Source organism: Limanda limanda, chromosome 9, assembly GCF_963576545.1.
Source record: "Limanda limanda chromosome 9, fLimLim1.1, whole genome shotgun sequence".
Taxonomy (NCBI): domain Eukaryota; kingdom Metazoa; phylum Chordata; class Actinopteri; order Pleuronectiformes; family Pleuronectidae; genus Limanda; species Limanda limanda.
The window spans coordinates 26,259,772-26,279,927 of record NC_083644.1 but is presented as its reverse complement, the minus strand read 5'-3'; the positions used below and the strand labels follow the sequence as shown (position 1 = coordinate 26,279,927).

At 39.5% G+C, this 20,156-nt stretch overlaps 2 protein-coding genes across 2 annotated transcripts; one reads left to right on the top strand and one right to left on the bottom strand.

The window, feature by feature from the left end:
- Positions 1 to 1,370: 1,370 nt before the first annotated feature.
- uhmk1 (U2AF homology motif (UHM) kinase 1) lies at positions 1,371 to 11,865 on the bottom strand. The gene is made up of 9 exons (XM_061077439.1): positions 11,104 to 11,865; positions 10,436 to 10,565; positions 9,372 to 9,558; positions 9,079 to 9,276; positions 8,642 to 8,736; positions 8,435 to 8,511; positions 8,237 to 8,335; positions 8,050 to 8,138; positions 1,371 to 7,431 (listed from the first exon to the last, which is right to left on the bottom strand). The coding sequence occupies exons 1-9, from the start codon at positions 11,378 to 11,380 to the stop codon at positions 7,285 to 7,287; spliced, it is 1,299 nt and encodes a 432-aa protein (XP_060933422.1). The 5' UTR covers positions 11,381 to 11,865; the 3' UTR covers positions 1,371 to 7,284.
- A 1,057-nt stretch (positions 11,866 to 12,922) lies between these two features.
- akr1a1b (aldo-keto reductase family 1, member A1b (aldehyde reductase)) lies at positions 12,923 to 18,971 on the top strand. Its single transcript, XM_061077440.1, has 9 exons — positions 12,923 to 13,043; positions 14,908 to 15,003; positions 15,525 to 15,644; positions 15,818 to 15,969; positions 16,352 to 16,547; positions 16,647 to 16,846; positions 18,038 to 18,110; positions 18,224 to 18,310; positions 18,666 to 18,971. Exons 2-9 carry the CDS (start codon positions 14,923 to 14,925, stop codon positions 18,729 to 18,731), a joined length of 975 nt encoding a protein of 324 aa, XP_060933423.1. The 5' UTR covers positions 12,923 to 13,043; positions 14,908 to 14,922; the 3' UTR covers positions 18,732 to 18,971.
- Positions 18,972 to 20,156: the final 1,185 nt, after the last annotated feature.

Here is a 20,156-nt window from a genome sequence, read left to right as displayed (position 1 = left end):
GTAGTATTCAAATTATTTTGTTCACAAATTCTCTCTCATTAGTGATTGTTTATTGTGTTAACTTTAAAGTCATCTCAAATTTAGGGGAATAAGGAAGTTTGGTAATTTATGTAACATAAACTTCTAGTCACTGGCTTTATTGTGGAGCAGCAATTCAATTTGACATTGTATTCCCTGAAAGAAGCATCATCCCAGTTTGAAGAGCTCTCTGTTCCCACCACTTGGTCACCTGGCCTTCAGCCCTTCAGATTAAAAGCCACACATTTACAATTTATGATGACTTTTAATAACACAGTTACAAGGTGCTTTAAAAAAAATTGAAGGCAAACAAAAGGAAACAATCCAAAGCTCTCTGAAGATCACATAGCATCAGGGCACAAATACAAAAAATAAAAAGTGTGACAGAAAATAAAAGCATCAAAGCAAGATAAACCATTGCAAAATAGAAAAAAATGTTGTTAGTTTTAAAACAATGAGAAAGCACACCTATAAAATGTGCCTTGAAGAGAGATTTAAAAGCGCATAAGGAGCTTGCCAGATGGATCTTCTCAGGGACATTGTTCCAAGGACCTGACAGAAAAGGCCCGGTCTCCTGGTCCTCAGCCAGGGTCATGGAATGGCAAGCTGAGCCTTCGCTGAGGATCACAGGTTACGACCTGACACGTGTGGTTTCAAAAGATCTGAAATGTTTGGCATGAAGAGAGAATTGCAGTAATCCAAATGATAGAAAATGAAGGCAAGAATCACAAAGTTTCCTTTGGTTAAAACATGATCAACTATGAGTTTCCTGAGCTGCTAAAGTAACTATAAGAGCTGATACTCACATTTATTCACAACCATATATTTGGTACAATTAACAAATGCAGCTGTAATACACTGCTGTTCGTACTACACTTAGTGACAGCAAGGACCTGATGGTACAGGTCCTACTGTCACTAAGTGTAGTACAAACAGCAGCCATAGAGGCACCATGCTCAAAATGACTGTTCGGTGTAAATTCATGGCACCATATTCTCCAAAGTACAGGTTTGACAGTAGCAGACGAGTCAATGTTAAGTGATGCTTTCATTATCGACCTTTACATTGATATGTTACGGTTCCATGGATTCCTGTTGTTCTTCATAGATCTACAGTTGTTGGATTTAGATTCATTTATTTTTTGCGTGTGCGCTTCCACACATTCCCTTCCAAAACTGGTTGCAAATTTTCCAAGAAAGAAAAACTCTATCTGAACTCTGTTTGTCAGTAGGGACTTATAGAAGTATAGTGAAGCTAAAGTCAATCTTGACTTACATAGTTTAAAATCAATAAAATACCAATTTTACTGTTCGGCATTAGATCCATTCAAGAAATACCAGACAAACATCAGGTCAAGTTAAGCATCATTTTATTTCATTTTTTGAGATACTAAACACAACATGAGTGCTATGAATCTTGGATAATAGACTAACACACAGGTCCACCATCTTATGTGTGTGTTACACAGTGACCTCCTCACATTGTGCTTCCTCTGAACAGACGCTCTGAAACAGGAAGTAACAATCCTCTGCTCTATCAGTTACAGTTTGATCGGTAGTAAGTCTCATGAGGCCGGACCACTGAATGAGGATATGTGATCTGGACACAGAAATAAACATGAACAGGTTTTACATTCGAATGTTTCACTGAGAAAAACTGATACACCTCATTTCACCCAATAATGAACATCATGTAATGTCCAAATTGAACTTTTACACAACATTCAACAAACATCTCCTCAACCTTACTGGCTGAAAACAAAAGGAAGACCTTGATCAAATAAAGGCAAAAATAATCTCAATGATTGTCTTTATATATTTTTAAATATTACAATGAAGACCTTACATTTTTTAGTTATTCAGACTCAAAACAATAACACGGGACTGTGCAAGTTCCCATCGAATCATTTTGTTCAGTTGTTTGATAGTTCTTTCAGAATATGATATTTTTAGGACAACTGCGCTTGTGCACCTTGACATTTAGGCGAACAGCAATAAGTCAGTTTTGGCTTTGAATAAAGTTCACACGGGTCCCATTTCATATGAAATTATATCTATATATTCATGTGTAAATATAGAAAGAGACATTTTTTTGTGACTGCAGTTTGTCTTTTTTAGTTACTTTGGGTGTTTTTTCTCTGGCTCCAAAAATGTATAATTACTGCAGCTTTAAAGGTTCAGCGTGTCAGATTTTGGTGAAAGGAATCTATTGGTAGAAATGGAATGTAAAATAATCCTAGTTGCATTGGTGTGCAATCATCAATTGTTATATTCTTTACCCTAGAATGAGCCCTTTATATTTAAATACTTTGTATGTACATCAGAAGTTGGTCCGCTCCATTGTGGCCACCTTTTTCTTTTTTACAGAAGTCCATTCCGGATAAACTAAACAACTTTTGCATTATTAGGACAACTGATCACACTAGATGTCACTCAATTTTACACACGGAACCTTTAAATTAAAAATGGAGATACAAAAAAAATATTCACAGGAAATCACAGTTCTTTTTTATCAGTTGTAGACACTTTGTTAATATGCATCACAGCAGGGCAGCTAAGAAATGAACCAACCAAAGTCACTTAAAAGTTTTAACTGCTGATGTACTTTAACTTTTTTATATTCATGTTTAATTGATCCAATTTTATGAATAAGTTGTCTTAAAACAACTTTAGTTGTTTTAAGACAACTTTTTAAGACAACAAGATTTGTGCACCGCTGCTCTTCGTTTTCATCTACTGTGCTGTAACAAATTTAAGGTGAGCTCATGTCAAGTGTGCTTGTTTATAGGAATGGATACCACAGACACAGTTTGTAAATGGCAGGCTGTACGTTTGCATCTTATCTCTTCAGTTATAAACTGACTGTTTCGGTCACTGTCCTTATAATATAAAATGATGTCAAATCACCTTCTAGCTTACGGCAACACACACACATAATTGATACACACACACGGTCTTAAAGCCCGACTCTAAAACTTTCAGTGCACAAAAGAGATCTCTCTCTCTCTCTAAATATCATGGTATGGTCCAATTATGTCATTGGATGTCGATGTTCTTAATAGATCTCTGCAGCTTTGTTGATATTGCTTGATGGTTAACAGTGGCAGCGAGCATTAACCACAGTGAGAACATGACTGAGACAGAAATGTCACATTAATAGGGTTACACATAAACAGTGTGCCGTGAATACTGTAGTACTCCTAGTTTGAGAATAAATGCTATTTACACCAAAAGTGAAATTTTTTTTTATAGTTGATATATTTATAGAGTATTGTGTAAACAAACACAAAAAACTGCTGCTTTCGTATACCCCAGTGCTTAACTGGTCAAAAGATGTTTTAAGGATTCAACTTAAACCTCCTACTGAAAAAAGGATCAGCTTGCAGCAAACAACTTAGTATCATATCATTCAAATCAGCCTGAATAAATATCTGAGTCTAATATTTAAACACTGCTGCCAGTCTCATTGTTCCACTGCAGACGCTCACAGCTCTGCGACAGCACAATATCTGTCAGACTGCCAATGATTACATGCAGGGCTTACGCCGGGTTTACATCAGACGCTGAAGCGACGCGTAAGTGTCGCGTAAGGGTAAGCGCTAATCCCTAGCGCGCCGGCGCTTGGCTGGTCACACCGGACACTCTTAACCCCGCGGCGGTCATCCTGCGATTCCTCTCTGTGACCACACATACAGCTGATATTTGTCATTAACTGCAACGGCGTCCCAGAATTTGTCCTTTTTAATGTTGTCTTAATACAACATGTGCCGAGGATCATACAGCTCACTGTACTCCTTCTCCACTTCAATTATTAATTTAATGTCATCCATCTTCAAGAACTTCTCCGCTGTTTGCTCCGCACGGCCCCTCAGCCTCTGGTGGGACCGGCACAGAGGATTAACATGGGAGTGGATGGGAGCCAGCTGTTATTCAAGGCATGGCGCTGTGCTTACGCGACGCTTAACCATCGCTTCAGCGTCCGGTGTAAACCTGGCGTAAAGCTGATTTAAAGGTTCAGTTTGTCGAATTTAGTGGTGAATACCCCTCACCTTACCCTCCCCTTCCAAACATGAAAGAGAACCTGTGTTAACCTGCAGTTGTCATAAAAACTCAAAAGGTGTTTAGTTTGTCCAGTCGGAGCTACTGTAAAAAACATGGCAGCCCCAGTAGAAAGGACAAGCGCCAAATGAAATAAATAAATAAATAAAGGGCCCATTCTAGGGTAAAGAAAACAACAATTTGTAAAATTTAGATGATTACACACATGTGAAGACATCACTGGAATATTCCATTATATTCTATTATATTCCATTTCAGCCAATAAAATCTTTCACCTAAATCTTCTACACTGAACCTTTAATCAAGTCTGAGCGGCACCAGACTGAGTGCAGCAGGAAAAAAATGTAAGAACAAAAATATTATAATACTGAGGTGCAGCCATCAACAGAAGAACCTGCTTTGTCCTCGTCTATGTTAACTAGAAACAGTACAGACCCTAACTCCATAGCCACTAATAACCTAATGCTAACAGATATAGAAACATCCTCCAGTAGAAGATGAGGACAACTGAACCAACACAACAATTGATTGGACCGTGATCATGGTGCAGTGCATTTAAAAGTGGCAGTGAAGCTTTAAATAGTGAATTCAGTGGATGCTACTGTTAATAATTTGTCAGTCATCTCTTTAATCTTAGCTTTTTCTGATTACCTGTTGTGGCATCTCTCTCACATGTAACATCAAGAGTGATGAAAACAACCCTAAGCGATAGTGAGATGGCCGCTTTGGAAGGGACACTGGGAAGAGGCTGATTAAGTGTGGAAGACTACGTGCTGTCTGCATGTGTGAGGATAGAAACCCCCAGTATCAGAGATCTGTAAAAAACCATTACAGTTGACTGGTTTGCTTTCGTATTGTCAAAAGAAGCACAAGCCACAATTTATTTAGCTGTATATGGCTGTTCATTAGAAATAGTCTTGCCAGCTCCTGTGAATATGCGGGCATTTAGTTTCAAACTGAACCCAACACTTTCAATGAGGAAGGCATGAGCAATGTAACTGCAATGCCCTAACACTCCATTAGAGTTGGGGACCTTTGTTACATACGATTCTCTTCCACCCATGTCTCCTGTCTGGATCTTCGATGGAAACTACTCATTTGTTCAAGCAAAATGCCCCAAAAATTATCCAAAAGAAAAAGCAACCTCATTTTCAAACAAAACACACTCAGTAACACAGCGTCTTTAACTAATTAAATCGACACTCACACAGTATCTCAAAACTCTGTATAGACCATGACTTGTGCACATGCATCATTGATCACAAACAAAGTTATCTCATTCAATAAGGTGCAGTTGAACTATGGCGAGTTTAGATCATAAGACAAAATAAAACTTTAAATGCCTTAAAAGACTATCCTGACATTATCAATCATTTTTTTTTCGGTCCTTGACAGGACTATGAGACAAAGATTGTTCATTGGTTTTTAGTCCAGGATTATTATTGAGAGCCACACTGACCATCTTGATAATTTACCACAGGCCGCTAAATTACACGTTCTTTACAGACATGTGGTTGGAGTCTTAAATCAAGTTTTTAGGCCAGAATTACATTTCAAGCTCAATCAAATAAAAGAATGTAGAAAAATAGTTTTTTTTGGAGTCACTCCGTAAAGACAAATCTCCAACTTTTTCTTCTGACTCTAGGTTTTTTATTTTTCTGTTGTAGAATGTGCAATGTTTCAGAAAGATTTATACGTCCATAAGATTCAGATATTTTCTGAATTTTTGTGAATATATAGTTTTTCTCACATACTCAATTAAGTACCCATTCAGAAGAAGCAGTGCTTTATCTTTGTGTCCTACAACATCAGTGAACCAGTTGCACTTCTACACACCAGACTTTAAAGCACAACTAATCAACCTTCATCCTACCTCTTAAAGATTAAACATTGAATTATGCCAGAGTTCAATATGCTAGGGCCGACGTAGCTAGGTTTAGCCAGGAGCTAATGTTGGCTAATGCTAGCTAACTTAAAATGAGGGTTTAGGACAGCGGATGTCACACCATGTTAAAGCCCTATGAGACGAATTGTGAATTGTGAATATGGGCTATACAAATAAAATTTGATTGATTGATTGATTAAAATGTCTAATCTGGACGAATTTAAGTGAACTTAAAGTAGTAAATATTTTCTAATGTTAGCAGACTTGAAGTAGATAATGTTGGTTAATGTTAAGTGGCTAATGTTGAATAATGTTTGCTAACGTTGTCTCATGAAAATATGTCTCTAAAATCGCACACTCAGTTTACTGACTTCATGACTCTCCACCTACGTGTTATAGCCAGGTTTAAAAAATGTTTTTGCACTGAGCAGCTTTTGGAAGATATTTAAGAATCCATGTTGTTAGCGAGCAGCACTAGGTTACGACTGCTGGAAGGGAATTCTTTTCTAAGGCATCTGCTTCAGCTACATGAGCAACCAACACATACAGGTGCAGCACAACCTGTTGTTGTGGAAGCATTTTGGTTAGTTAGCTAGCTAGCTTGTGAATGTCATTGGGAACTTGGATAGAAACCATCTGATGCTTCCCTGTTTGACAGTTTGCTTGACGGGCACTGCAGGTCCACCGATACCATGATGGACTGAGTGAAACCAAAAGAACATATGGATGCTTTTGTATCTTGTAACTAATGCAAAAAAGCTACAAAGCATACGGCTGCATGACAGGGCTTTTAGGTTTCGGACTTAGAACTCCCATTCATTACGACTAGGAGGTCAGTGTTATCCCGCTTGTTTCTAATCTCATCCCTGAAAGTATTCGACTACTTTTCCAGAGAGATCTAGAGATGTGCAACTATTCAGATTCACATTCTCTCAGCATTGGTCATTTCTGTGAATGAAGTGTGAAAAATGGAATAGAGAACAGTAAGTAGTCTGTCCCCAGAGTCATTAGTAACAACAGATGCAGTTCACCTCGAAGCACCAGATGGATGTGTACTGATAAGAGTGGCAACCAGACTGGAGGCAGCAGAGATATGATGAGTGTTACTGTACACTGCTCACAACTGAGTTCAATTTACACAGATGTACCACATGACTTGCATGCAGAACTTTAAACTACACTCCTTTTTAACTGAATGCATTTTAACTGCAGGATGGCCACTCATAGCTTCTAAGGTCTTTTTTCAAAGGGAGAAAACAACTTTTCTCTCTCTTTTGTGGTGACCTATGCAGTTCCCAATGATATAAAGTGAGCTCTAGGGCTTTACTGCACAGTTTGATACAAGTAACCTCTTTTATAAGCGCTGAGAGGGTAGAAAGTGGCCACGACAAATTTCCCATCGAAGGTGCGGCCTGTCAGCAACCTCTGAGCCTCTTGGGAGTCGCCGGAGTTTGCATACTCCACAAACACCTGGTGGACACACAGAGAACATGGATGAATAAGTGGGTGAATGCATGTAGCCGTGTGCTGTGGCCTGATTACAGCACAGTACAAGACATTTTCCAGCTGGAGGTCCTTCAGCAAACACATTTCATATTGATTTTGGCAGTTTTGCTGATATTCGTTCTTTATAAAAATGCATGTTGGTTGCATGTTAGTTGTTTCCTTCTAGGCTTCCTTCCTAACTAAAAGAAAAAGTTCATGCCATGCATGGTTAAGACAATGGGAAAAATCCACTGTCAATAAATGAAGGAATTAATATTCATTCACAGGTCACTGTATGTGGTTTATCTCAAGAAGCAGCGACAGAGCTGCAAGGTTGCAGTTGCATCCAGTTTACACTGGTGGCAAGTACTGGAACTACAACACAGTGAACCACTAAAATCAACAAAAATCATACATGAGAGTAAATTGCCCCTTTCCCTCACCATATGTTCTCCCATATTTTGCTCAACAAGGTGCACTAAGTGTGGTGTCTGAAACAAAGTACAGGCGTTCTACCATCAGATTGCTTTGCTAAATGTTATTGAGAATCCCTTTTTGTTAAACAGAATATAATGAAGATCCTTGCTGATGAAACAAAATTACCTGTCCTTTCCCTGGATTCTCCTTGGGGATGAGCAGAGAAACCACTGAGCCGTATTTCTGGCACTCCTCTTTCATGTCGTCCAGGATGTCTGGGAACAACAATGTACATGAACCTCTACAAGCTTGTAAGAAAGTAGATATCCATTTGGAAATGTACCAATCAATTCATATATATGATATGCTGTACCTTCATACTCATCTTCATTGTGCAGATGACTGTCGTCAATCAGGTTGAGCAGACGTAGAACAGGAGAGGGCAGCAGAACCAGGTCCTCTATGTGAGGAGCTGACATAAACATACACACACACACACACACACATAAGTAAACATGGCTCACTGAGGGATATGTTAATCTTGATGTTTGTCATAAATATGGACCCATACCAAAGGGAATACTGAAGAACGGGCTCCGGAGCGCAGTTTCAGCTGTGCATCTTTGCTTTGGGTCAATGAGAAGCATGCTGCAGACACAACATAACCCAATCAATAGTACGAGACCTTTCAGAGACCAGACTATAGCGCTCTGCTTACACAGCAGGCGGGATTGTGTCATTATACAGTGCAGCTCATAGTGTAGTAGATGAGGTTTACCTTTTGATAAGGTCTCTGAGGTGATAGACAGGGATGGCAGGGCATGCTTGACTGTTGCTGGCAAAGATATGGTCAACAATGGCAGCACTGTTATCCTAAAGGAGAGAGAAAAAGATTGCAGTATACTGTTTTAGTACTGCATAAAGGTGTCTGCATTATTGGGCATTTCCTTGCTGAAAATGTCCAAAATCTTTAAAACCTTTTTTTCTCTTTCAGCACTATATGTATTGTATAATGTTATTTTTTTGTGTTTTTTTATTTCAACTTTGTGACTATAGGGGAAGTTTCACTGCTACTCTAAGCAAAGATTTAATTCCTTTTATTTGTAGATCTTTTACATTATATTACTTTCTTAAGCCTTCAAAAAAGTATTGATGAACTCAAATCATCAATTAAGTCCACATTATCCCTTTTGCCTGAATTGAGCTTTGTCATACCTTCCACTCCTGTGAGCGGACGGTGTCTTTGAGTTTGATTCCTGAGAACATCTCCAACAGGATGATGCCAAGGCTCCACAGGTCCACAGCGGCTGTGCAGCCTAAGTCTCCCTCCACCTCAACCCCGGCCTGAGCGAGGCTGTTCTGAATCTCAGCCTCTGGTGCTCGATACCCGTCTGTCTGGATGTACTTGACATCCTGGAGGAGGTGAGGAAGAGTCAGGGTTAGAAAAACAAAACTTGGGTTATCCCAGCTCCCCTTTTAATCTACTTCTACTTCTCAGTCACACATACCTGGTTTCCCTCTTTGAAGCTGAGGCCAAAGTCGATGAGCTTGAAGCACTCATCGTCAGCACTCCACAGGATGTTGCGAGGCTTGAGATCGGCATGGACATAGCCTTCCTTGTGGAGGAAGGCGAGAGCCTCTAGGATGTCTCTTGCACAGTGCTGGACAAGCCACATGGAGTGACCCTGCTGGGGTCTGCCAAGAATATACAGTATATAATACTGTGAAGTCACATAGAAATCTTTCCAATTTCTCTGAGACCATGTCTATTTTGACAAGTCTGAATTACTTTCTTTCACAACATTCTTGATTTGATTTTGGAAAAACTGGTGATATTTAAAGGGTCTGTTCAACCAAATAATGACTTTACCCTGATTACACCTAGTGCTGCTGTGACTTTTCAGTCATATTTTTTATTAACTCACTGGTGCCACTGTGCAAAGAAAACTGCCCTTGGGATTAAACAATTAATATGTGTGTTTTACTTATGTTGTCTAGTTACAGTTCACAATAAGGGGTTTGAATCAGTGATCATTTGTATGAGAGGTGGATACTTTCTCCCATGAATCATTTTGCACCACAGACGGTTTAGTGTCGGTTGATTTGTTTTAACAGTAGATGGCAATGTCCAATCTTTTGAATTAAGCTTTATACATGATTCTATAACTGATACAATGTATCAATGCTTGCTAACACTTTTAGTGCTTTCAGATTTCGCAAACCAAATGCCATTAATATTCATTGCATAAGGGAGGCCAGGATGTTTAATAGACGAATAAAAGGTTAAAACAACATTTGATGATAAAAAAAAGAAACTTCCTGTATGACTAAATCAAAAGTAATAACTGTTGGATTGTTTAATTTAATCTAATCTTTGGTGGGGAGTAATGGGGAGAACTGTTCCTTCAAAGATTAGAAACAGTGACACAAATGATCATGTTCGTTTCTAGACACAGACATAAGGCAGAGAATGCCTTGTATGCAGCGTGTAATACCATTTCTAGAATCTGTACATGGTTGAGCTAGATTTACTGCCACAGTCACGGTCATCAGAATAGATTAAACTACTCACCTACCACCTTGGTTATCACTCCTTCCTCTCACCAACAGGTCGGACACACTGACATCCAAGAGCTCCAGCAGGAGACAGCGGGTGGAAACACCCATACAGCTGTTGTTGGTGAAAACCCCGTACAGTGTCACTGTGAAGAGAATGAATACATCATTACAAACAGCAATGCCTTATCCCGTGCATTCACATCAGGTTGGGAAGACAGCAAGAGGACGAGTCTAGAAAAACAGCAGTGATACCATAGTGTCGATAAATGAGGACCTCACTTGAACTGTCAACTCAAATACAGCCTATTCTATTTAAGTAAACCTTTACAATAGATTTGCAAACATAACTGTTGTTAGCCATGTTTTATGGAATGATAACCTGAGAATTTGAAAGACTGACATGCAAGTTAAACCAGTTGTTGCTAGCTAAGTTCTGATATGCAGAATCAAAGAGCAGATTTACAAAGTTTATAAATGGTGAGAGCTTAACTATACAAATGATGACAAGTGTGTTCAAGTTGAATTCATAAGCATTTGGTATTTTCTCTACTCAAAGATTTCTAATAAGATTTTCATTTCCAACGTTAGTGTTATTGTTTGATGTTGTTGGTGAACACCCACTGCCTGTCACATGCATACAGGTCAACATTTTTTAAATAACAATGTAAATATTAATGTTACCAATGTTTTTGTGTCCCTGTATGTGCTCCAGCACAGACCTCTCCTTGTGATACCCGTAATCTCCTCCCCGAGTGTCGACCTGAAACTGCTTGACAGCGGCGGTGGTGGCCCTGCCTGAGCTGACCCGGTACACCGAGGCCGAGACTCCTTGGCCGAGGCGCGAATCGACGGTCCATATCTCACCGAAGATCTCGAACAGCACGGGCTTCATGCTCTGATCTACGCTGCCCTGCGACGGTGCCTGTGGCTTTGGCTCGGAGGAGCCGCAGTGAGCCATTGGGCGACGGCAGACGGGTGGACAGGAGGAGAGGAGCCAGCTAGTTGACAGGTGGGAGCAGCTGCAGGTGCATTATGAGCGGACCAGGCACTATCAAGCCACATAAAACTACCAGGACGAGTCAACAGCAGCTGGCACACAATCTGGCAACCCCCGCAACATTGAGAGACTTAACCAAAGAGCGATATCCGAGCATACTAGTTGACAGTTTCCTCACCGAGGCTGTCGAAATGACTTCACGCATCAACTGACTAAAAGTTAGCTAATTTAGCTCCTCAGGCTAAACTAGCCACCGAGTTTCAGCACCAAAAACAACCCTCTTCCTCGAAGCGCATATAACCACTTCCACCATATTGTGCCGGATATTGTTAAAGCATTTTAACTGAACACTACAATGTGACGGAGCTTATCGGGTTGGAGTGTTGTGAAGTTTCACCGGAGTTGTTGTAAACTCAGGTTGTTGATATTAATCCTATTTCCGCTCCTGCTCCCGTCCCTGCACGTCTGTGCAACTTTTCTACAGTCTGCCCCCTGCTGGTCAGGAGTAAACCTACACGGGTTTGTCTGATTTCTGTCAGATTTTTTCCATCAGAGCATGAAATTGTCTCTTATTATGTGTTTTTTTTTTTTTTATCAATGTTAGCTTTTCAGACCACTGAAGGCTGTCTTTTTCAAAAATGTTCATAGTACTTGTTCTCTTCCTCAGGACTTCAAATTGTGATCAGATGAAAAGCACAAACTGCTGCTGCACACAAAGTGTAAAATCAATTTAATGCATTAGAGATATTTGATTTTTGTCTCAGATCATTCAGTACAAATTCAAAGTTTCATAAAAATAAATACGAACTAACAGTGATACAAATATTATATCTAACATAGGTAATATACACCGATAACAGATACAACTGTAATATACACATACAGTATTATAGATAATAACAGATTATATATATTTGGTGCAGAGATTGATGCAAGCTTTTCTATAATTGAAGGTCAAAAATTCTGCCTCCATTTAAAAAAAGACAAAAAGAAGGTTCAGCCTTTACTAATGTACATTTATTGTTGTGGGACTTGGCCAGTACACTAAATGAAACTGTCTGAGCTGAGGAGGCTGATTCATTTAAATTTAATTGAATTTAATTGAATTTGCATAGTGCCAAATCATAAAATAGATTATCTAAAGACACTTTAAATAGATGGTCGAAACCTTAAAAATAGTAGAGAATCCCGACAGTATCCATAATTAGCAGCTACTGCGGAGAGAAAAAACTCCCTCATAGATTGTATCATGAAAACAATAAAAGTGATTATTATGTGTAAAGATGTAATAATAATATTTATAATAATAATAATAATAGATGTTGTGAGAGAGAGAAAGAGAATGGAAAAAACACAAAGTTAGTGACTTGTACTAAAATAAATCATTTATGCAGCATAACTAAGGGCTGGTTCAGGACTCCCCTGATCCAGCTCATAGACTACAGACTTTATGATGACTGGTGGTTTCCTCCACCGGAAACGGAGGACTCACCATACCGGAACAGGAAGTGTCAACAAAAATGAGGTGGTGTTTTTGAACCCTCGAAGAAAAACACGACAGTCTCTGCACACCTGGAGGACCACAGACAGAGGGCCGCTGTTTTTAAACGCACATCTTCAGACAGTAAGTGACCGAGCAGAGAGCCGCAGCTCACATGCAGTCATTGGGACGTGAGCGGCTCCTCCAGCTGACTGTCTGCTGAGAGGGACAGTGAGTCTGTAACACTTCAGTGGGAGCCGGGAACACGACAGGCTTCAGGGGAGTGTGTTTATATAGGAAGAAGCTCAAGCTAGCTAGCTCTAGCTTCATCAGCTAATGGCCCGGTTCTGTATCTAATAACAATGACAGATGCTACTGCTATTGCTCTTATTAAACAGTGTAACGCCGACCATGTCTTCGTGCTAACTGCTCATTTACGTGTGTTATTAATTGGATTTAAATGGAACTCAAATCTGCAGCTCGTTGTCGCTGAGGTGGGGTTGTCGCGCGTGACTTGTTTTCAGGAAGTCAGCTGACAGATCTGGGATTTTAGATCCAGACGTTTTTATTCCCAGATATTTCAGAAACCACGGAGGCTACAGAAGATTCTCCCTTTTATTGACGTCACGTTGTTGACACACTTTAGTTTGCTTTTATTGCTGCGTACTTGCCTTTGCTAAAATGAACAATTCCTCTCGTGAAAGAAAATGTAGAGAGCTTTATATAAAGCAAATTAATTAAACAGAGCCTGAAACAAGAGAGTAAAGTCTGCTATTAAAGCATGCAATAAAATAAGAACTGAAAAAAAAGCAATGGTGTTTTTGCAGTGCATTGTCTGTCCCACTACCAATATGGGAGTTTGTAATACAGTTATTTGAACCACTGTTAAATATTTCTCAGTATCACAGTGACTGCAGCTGACTTTTGTCTCCGGTTCACAAACCCCTGTTTGTGTCATGGGGCTTGACAAGGTGCGTCCTCCTCTGCCCTTAACCCTGGTCGACTCGTGACTCGTGAGTTAAGAAAAGCCACCCCAAAATACTTTTTAACGTGGGAGAAAAAGCTAAGAAACCTTAGAGAGAGTCACATGTGAGGGATCCCTCTCCCTGGATGGACACAAGTGCAGTAGATGTCAGATTAAGGCAGAACACATTACTTTTTAATTGAGGGGCAGATTCAGGATTTCCCCCCTATTTCAACATTTTCAAAAAGACAGCCGTTTGAAATTTGTATGAATTTATCAAGGAAAATTGCACAGATCTGAATGAAGAAATCCCGCATATATAGGAGTGATATCCATGAATGTTTGCAATTTGATGTGGCTTGATTGAATTTAAGGGACTGTTGGGCTTTGGTGATGCTATCACATTTACTGCCATTCTGGTTGCCTCCGCCAATGAATGTTATTAAAACCGTCAAGGCGGTTATGTTCTCGTCTAAGATGTTTGTTGGTCTGTTTCTTAGCAGGATTACACAAAAACTAATGGGCAGATTTCCAGGAAACTTGATAAAAGGATGCAGTGTGGGTCAGGGAAGAACCCATTTAATTTTGGTGCAGATCAGGAGGATGATTCCAGAATTTGTTTAGAACAGTGTGATAAAGGGTGTTTTTCAAAATTTCCATAGATTATTTTTAGGGAATGATTATTGGATTGTCATGTAAAACTAAATTTGGCATATTTACAGGACTGATATGTGTTAGAGCAACTGACCGCTTCTTGATAATAGGGAACTGTTTGGCTTTTGTGGAGGTTTGCGAGTGCCTTTCTAGTCTCGTTTTGTGACCTTTTATTTTATTAATTATTTAAGTTTATGGTAGTTAATCAATCTGTGCTAAGTTCCTCAGTGAAGCTTGCATTGGATTTTTCATGCTGTTGCATAGCTTCATATGGCCCAGAAGAGCGCTGCAGTTTTGCATAATACTCTTGCTACTGCAGCTTTAAACATCGTAGTGAGCTGAGCAGCTCCTTGCACAGTCTGAATCATGCTCTCCTTGTCCTTTTTAAAGGTGCTACTGAAAGGCATGAATGACTTTGCAGTTCTCAACACGGGGCGGAAGATGCCCCTGCTCGGACTGGGAACATGGAAGAGTGAGCCAGGAAAGGTAGATCATTGTTATGGTTTCACAACCCTTGACTTATCTGAACTAAAGCTAAAAAACTGTCAGTAGATGGTGGCAACAAAAACAGAGCTTAAATGTTTGGCCCTAATGTGCCAGAAGGAGACACACGGCTCTAACTTAATGCCAGTGTTGCTCTGTGTCTGCTGCATATGCCAGTAGGCAATGGTTTAGTTACAGGTTTAATATTTCAATTTTGTATCTCATAATATTTTAACACTGCACTGCACCCACAAAGGCAGAATATTATTTAATGCTGCTATGACTACATTTATCAACCAAATCTGGTAAATCTGTCAAATGTTATACCTGTCAAAACCAGTCAGATGGTATTTTAATGTTTACACTATTTTAAGGACAACTGCTGAGAGAGTGTGTACTCACAAAAAATATTAACAAGTTCAACAATTTACCAGTTGATGTCCATGTCTGTAAATAATTTGTCCTTGTATCTTTTCTAATCTGTATTTCACTGTACCGGTTGCCACATTATATCCCAATTGCAGGTAAAAAAAGCCGTTGTTTGGGCCTTGGATTCTGGGTACCGCCACATTGACTGTGCAGCCATTTATGGCAACGAGGCTGAGATTGGAGAAGCCCTGCAGGAGACACTGGGCCCCAACAAGGTGAAACACCTACACCAAACTACCTGAGAAGCTCATGCTGAGATCCTGATCTCTTTCAGATATCTCTATCTATAGTCTGTATTTTTCATCTGTATAATCCTGACACTCAGAATTCCTCTATTATAATTTCAACACTTTTTCTGACTACACCCGACATGTTTTGTGTGCACCAGTCACTGAGGCGAGAAGATGTGTTCATCACATCCAAGCTGTGGAACACCAAACATCACCCGGAAGACGTGGAGCCGTCCCTGCTGAAGACCCTGAAGGACCTGAAGCTTGAGTACCTGGACCTCTACCTCATCCACTGGCCCTACGCCTTCCAGTGAGCTCAACCTGCTCTAAGGTCTAATAATGAGAGAATGAACTTGTTATCCTGAGAAAACCACTTTTGTTTTCTCTAGATAACGAGGTAATTAAAATATATCAGATATCAGATGAAAACATCTTTGGTATCCTGAGATAACAAGGTAATTAAGTTGTTATTTCAAGATGACAAGATGGTTAACCTGTTAAGACTGTGGGTATTTCGGGAAAGTGGGATAAATTACATTTCATGCTATTTACATTTAAAGTGAAACTTGTAGAGCTAAATTTTGTGAGGAAACAATGGAAAGGAAAATGTCAAGTTTGCCTGCTACCTTCCTCAGTCTGTCTTTGGTTGCTTTTAATCTCTTAAATGTTGCACCCCCCTTTGTATCCACCAGACGAGGAGATGCTACTTTCCCCAGGAAAGAGGATGGCACCATGCTGTATGACGACACAGACTTCAAGCTGACCTGGGCTGCCATGGAGAAGCTGGTGGAGAAGGGTCTCGTCAGATCCATCGGCCTGTCCAACTTCAACAGTCGGCAGATAGATGAAATCCTGTCTGTCGCCAGCATCAAACCTACTGTCCTACAGGTACATGATGTTTCAATGAACTGCACAAAAGAGTTGAGGTGAGAAACTGGCAGTAAAATTCATGAGTCACACTGGTGTTTCTTTATTTTGCGTGGACAGGTAGAGGGCCACCCCTACCTGGCCCAGGTAGAGCTGCTGGCCCACTGTCGCGACCGAGGCCTGGTGATGACGGCCTACAGCCCTCTGGGCTCCCCCGACCGGGCCTGGAAACATCCAGATGAACCCGTGGTGCTTCAGGAGCCTGTGTTCGCCACCCTCGCAGAGAAATATAAAAAGTCCCCAGCTCAGATTATTCTGAGGTGATTTCCCTATTATGTGAAGGTGTTTTTGCTAAATGATACACTATATCTTTAGATAAAAAAATCTCCCTTTTGAGTTTTAAAACTTGAGCTCTTTTCTTAAATCAAATTGTCTGAGGTTTTCTAATTTTCAAACTTTTGATTTTAAAAGGTTAGTTTCTGTACTGACAACTTGTTATTGATTCTAAATAACAATAATGTTCGATATATTCCTGATACCTATTCTCTGATGCAGTGAAAGTTAAACACTGTCCCACCTTTGATCTTAGACATCAGCTTGAGCTTCCTCATAAATCAGCCAGACTGATACATCTATATTATCTTACTAAAAAGGTATTGGTGTTTATTTAGTTGCAGCACATAAAGAACAAATTAGTTTTGAGGTAGAAGGGCCGCTGGGGCTCAGTGCTTTGAGACTAGAAAAGTGCTATAAAAATACAGACAATTTAATTCAGTGTCCCTGTTACAGTAAAATGTTCAACTCTGTATTTGTCTTGATCATGATAACTTATTAAATATCCGTATAAATATACTGGCTTACATATGCCAAAACATTTTTAGGCCAAAGATATTGAATTTACTACAGAATAAGCCTCAAACGGTAAGAATGTAGTGGGAAAGTTGCTTTGAATTAATTGGTTAATTATTTAAAACCATCTCTCTGCTGCAGTGTCTATAGTTGTCTGCTACATTGGACATGGCAGCTCAACTCACAGCAGGTAAAGAAACAAAATGCATCCAAATATTCAAGACACAAGCAAATTAATAAAAAACAGCAACCTTACTAGTTTGATAACACATACACAGCACGTGCAGTAAAAAATACTGCATGTGAGCAAATGTAGAAAGTAGGTGCAAACTGAAGTTTATTTACAATCAGGGCCTCTGTCACCTTGACCGAGACATTGACAGCAATGACAGGTTTATTTTCCCACTGAAAAATATCCAACTCTCATAATTGTCAATCAGCTATATTCATTTCCTTTTTGGATTTTTCATAATTATGTAAAAAAAGTTCATGTTTGGCAAAATAATGATGGAGATTTTTGAAAACAATCAAAAAGACACAATGCCTTGAAGAACTGTTAAAAGCATTGCCATTGTATGGTTCATTTGTGGTAACAGGGCTGAAATATGCAGTAGTTAAAGGAAGGAAACTCTCCAGTGACTGTAGGTGTGTTGCATCCGCAGGTGGCAGACACAGCGAGGAGTGGTAACAATCCCCAAGAGTGTGACGGAGTCGCGCATCAAAGAGAACATTCAGGTGCCACAGGAGTTTTAGCCACAGTTACTAACTTCAATATCAAGATACTTGTTTTTGGATGTTCTCCTTAATGATCTTAATTCAAACAATGCTGATGAAATTGTCTGTTGCAGGTGTTTGACTTTACCCTGGAACCAGAGGAAATGAAAAGTATTACAGCGCTGAACAAAGGCTGGCGCTACATTGTGCCAATGATTGAAGTAAGTGGGGTTTAACTGACCAACTTATTTTAGTTTGTAAGATATAATATAATGGAGCCTGTGATGATCACTTATCATTTTGTAAGGTCAGAGGAGGATTTTAAGTTAAATTAACTTTTCTTTGTTGATGTGAGTTTTTTTCTATCCTGGATATAGTAAAAATGGGAAAAATGTATAGGATATTGGCACAAAATATTACAGATGTTAAAAGTTTAGTTAAAACATTTCCATATTGCATTAAATCAAGCATATTGTTGGGAGCAGAGGCACCTGAAGTGAATGTGTGATTGAAAAGCAACAGTTTGAAGAGGTGAATGTAAACCCATCAGTGAAGACTCTGGTTTGGATGTTGCAGGTGGACGGAAAGCGAGTTCCTCGGGATGCAGGACATCCTCACTACCCTTTCAACGACCCCTACTGATGACTCGCACTACAACCTAAACTCGTGCCTTCAACTACCCCCATCAGCTCCACGCCTCAAAACACCACCCTCCCAAATCACTAGTTACATGTTCTGGATCCTGGCTCCAGAATTTGTCTTTCGTTCATGTGAATTGTTGCACGTTATCATTTCAAGTTAATGTTGGTTATGGAGACTGGAAAATCTTGACTGTACACATTATGTATGTGTTATTTTTTAAATAAACATTTTGTTACTTCACTTGGAAGTGTCTTTCTTTGACCAGGTGATTCGTTCAAATCAACAATGTGATGTTGTAGAGTTTTAACTCAGACTATAAATGTTTGCAAGATTTGTGGTGTTTCTATTGAGTCAATTCACAAAAACAGTGCAGCAGATTTTAATAAAGAATTAGACAAGCATTAGAAAACATAATCTTAGTTATATTCCTCAAAGGTAGATCAATAAGTAATGAATAGATATGTAAAGTGTTACTCAGTAAAACACCTTATTTCCTTCAGAAGCGAATGTTATACCTAAGTGTTGCTGTCACACCAGAGGAATAAAAGGTATGATGCAAATCACGCTGTAACTAAAGTTTCACGTAATGTGAAAAGACCAACAAATTATTCAAATTATTATGGATGTGTCATCCTGGATGAGCTGGACCACCTGTGCCTCCTGATTTCCAACTTAACTGCAATTATTTTCCCCTTTTCCTGTGTTCGCCGCAGACATTTCTTCAAACTTTTTAACGTTAAATAGTGATGCAGATGTTTTTTTTATTATTATTTTGTTCCGACAAATACATTTCTATAATTTAAAAGTCAAGTTTCTAAACATGGTTACATGTCCCCCCTTTGGCTTTTAATATATTAAGATATTAAAAGCCAAAGCTCCATGGCTAAGTATTTCCACCTTAACATTTTACTTAACTAAGCAGGCTCTGGCTGAGGGGTAGAGCGGTCGTCCTCCAACCTGAAGGTCGGCAGTTTGATCCCCAGTCTTCCCCATCTGCATGCCGAAGTGTCCTCGGGCAAGATGCTGAACCCTCAAATTGCCCCTCATAGAACTACAAATTGCTGCTATTAGCGAGGAAGAAAAGCGCTATATAAATACAAAACCATTTACCATTTAAGCAAATGCTAGTCTTAAAAACAGATTCCAACTGCCAGGGTTTGTGATGTCACAAAGCTAAGGAACCATTGTATCAGCTTCTTGGTGGGGCTCAGTAGCTGGAAAAGGCTTAATGTTTTGACTATTCGAACCAGTAGCCAGTCAGACTAACCTTCAGCCTTAGTTGTTATTATCTTCATTACAACAACCAGACTTACAGAGTTCAAATGTGATGTTCCTGGTCTTCCTCCTTTCCCCTCTCTCCAAAATACTTGCTCATTGTGGGAAGTGTTGCATTTCGCTGTACATCTTAAGGTCTAGACCTTATTA

Excerpts from the sequence above, each read along its gene's own strand:
- akr1a1b (XM_061077440.1), top strand. The coding sequence starts at position 14,923 with ATGAATGACTTTGCAGTTCTCAACACGGGGCGGAAGATGCCCCTGCTC. Across the intron at positions 15,970-16,351 it reads CACTGGCCCTACGCCTTCCA|ACGAGGAGATGCTACTTTCC; the intron begins GTGAGCTCAACC and ends TGTATCCACCAG. Across the intron at positions 16,847-18,037 it reads CCAGCTCAGATTATTCTGAG|GTGGCAGACACAGCGAGGAG; the intron begins GTGATTTCCCTA and ends TTGCATCCGCAG.
- uhmk1 (XM_061077439.1), bottom strand. The coding sequence starts at position 11,380 with ATGGCTCACTGCGGCTCCTCCGAGCCAAAGCCACAGGCACCGTCGCAG. Across the intron at positions 9,277-9,371 it reads GCTTCAAAGAGGGAAACCAG|GATGTCAAGTACATCCAGAC; the intron begins GTATGTGTGACT and ends CACCTCCTCCAG. Across the intron at positions 8,139-8,236 it reads CAATGAAGATGAGTATGAAG|ACATCCTGGACGACATGAAA; the intron begins GTACAGCATATC and ends TGTTGTTCCCAG.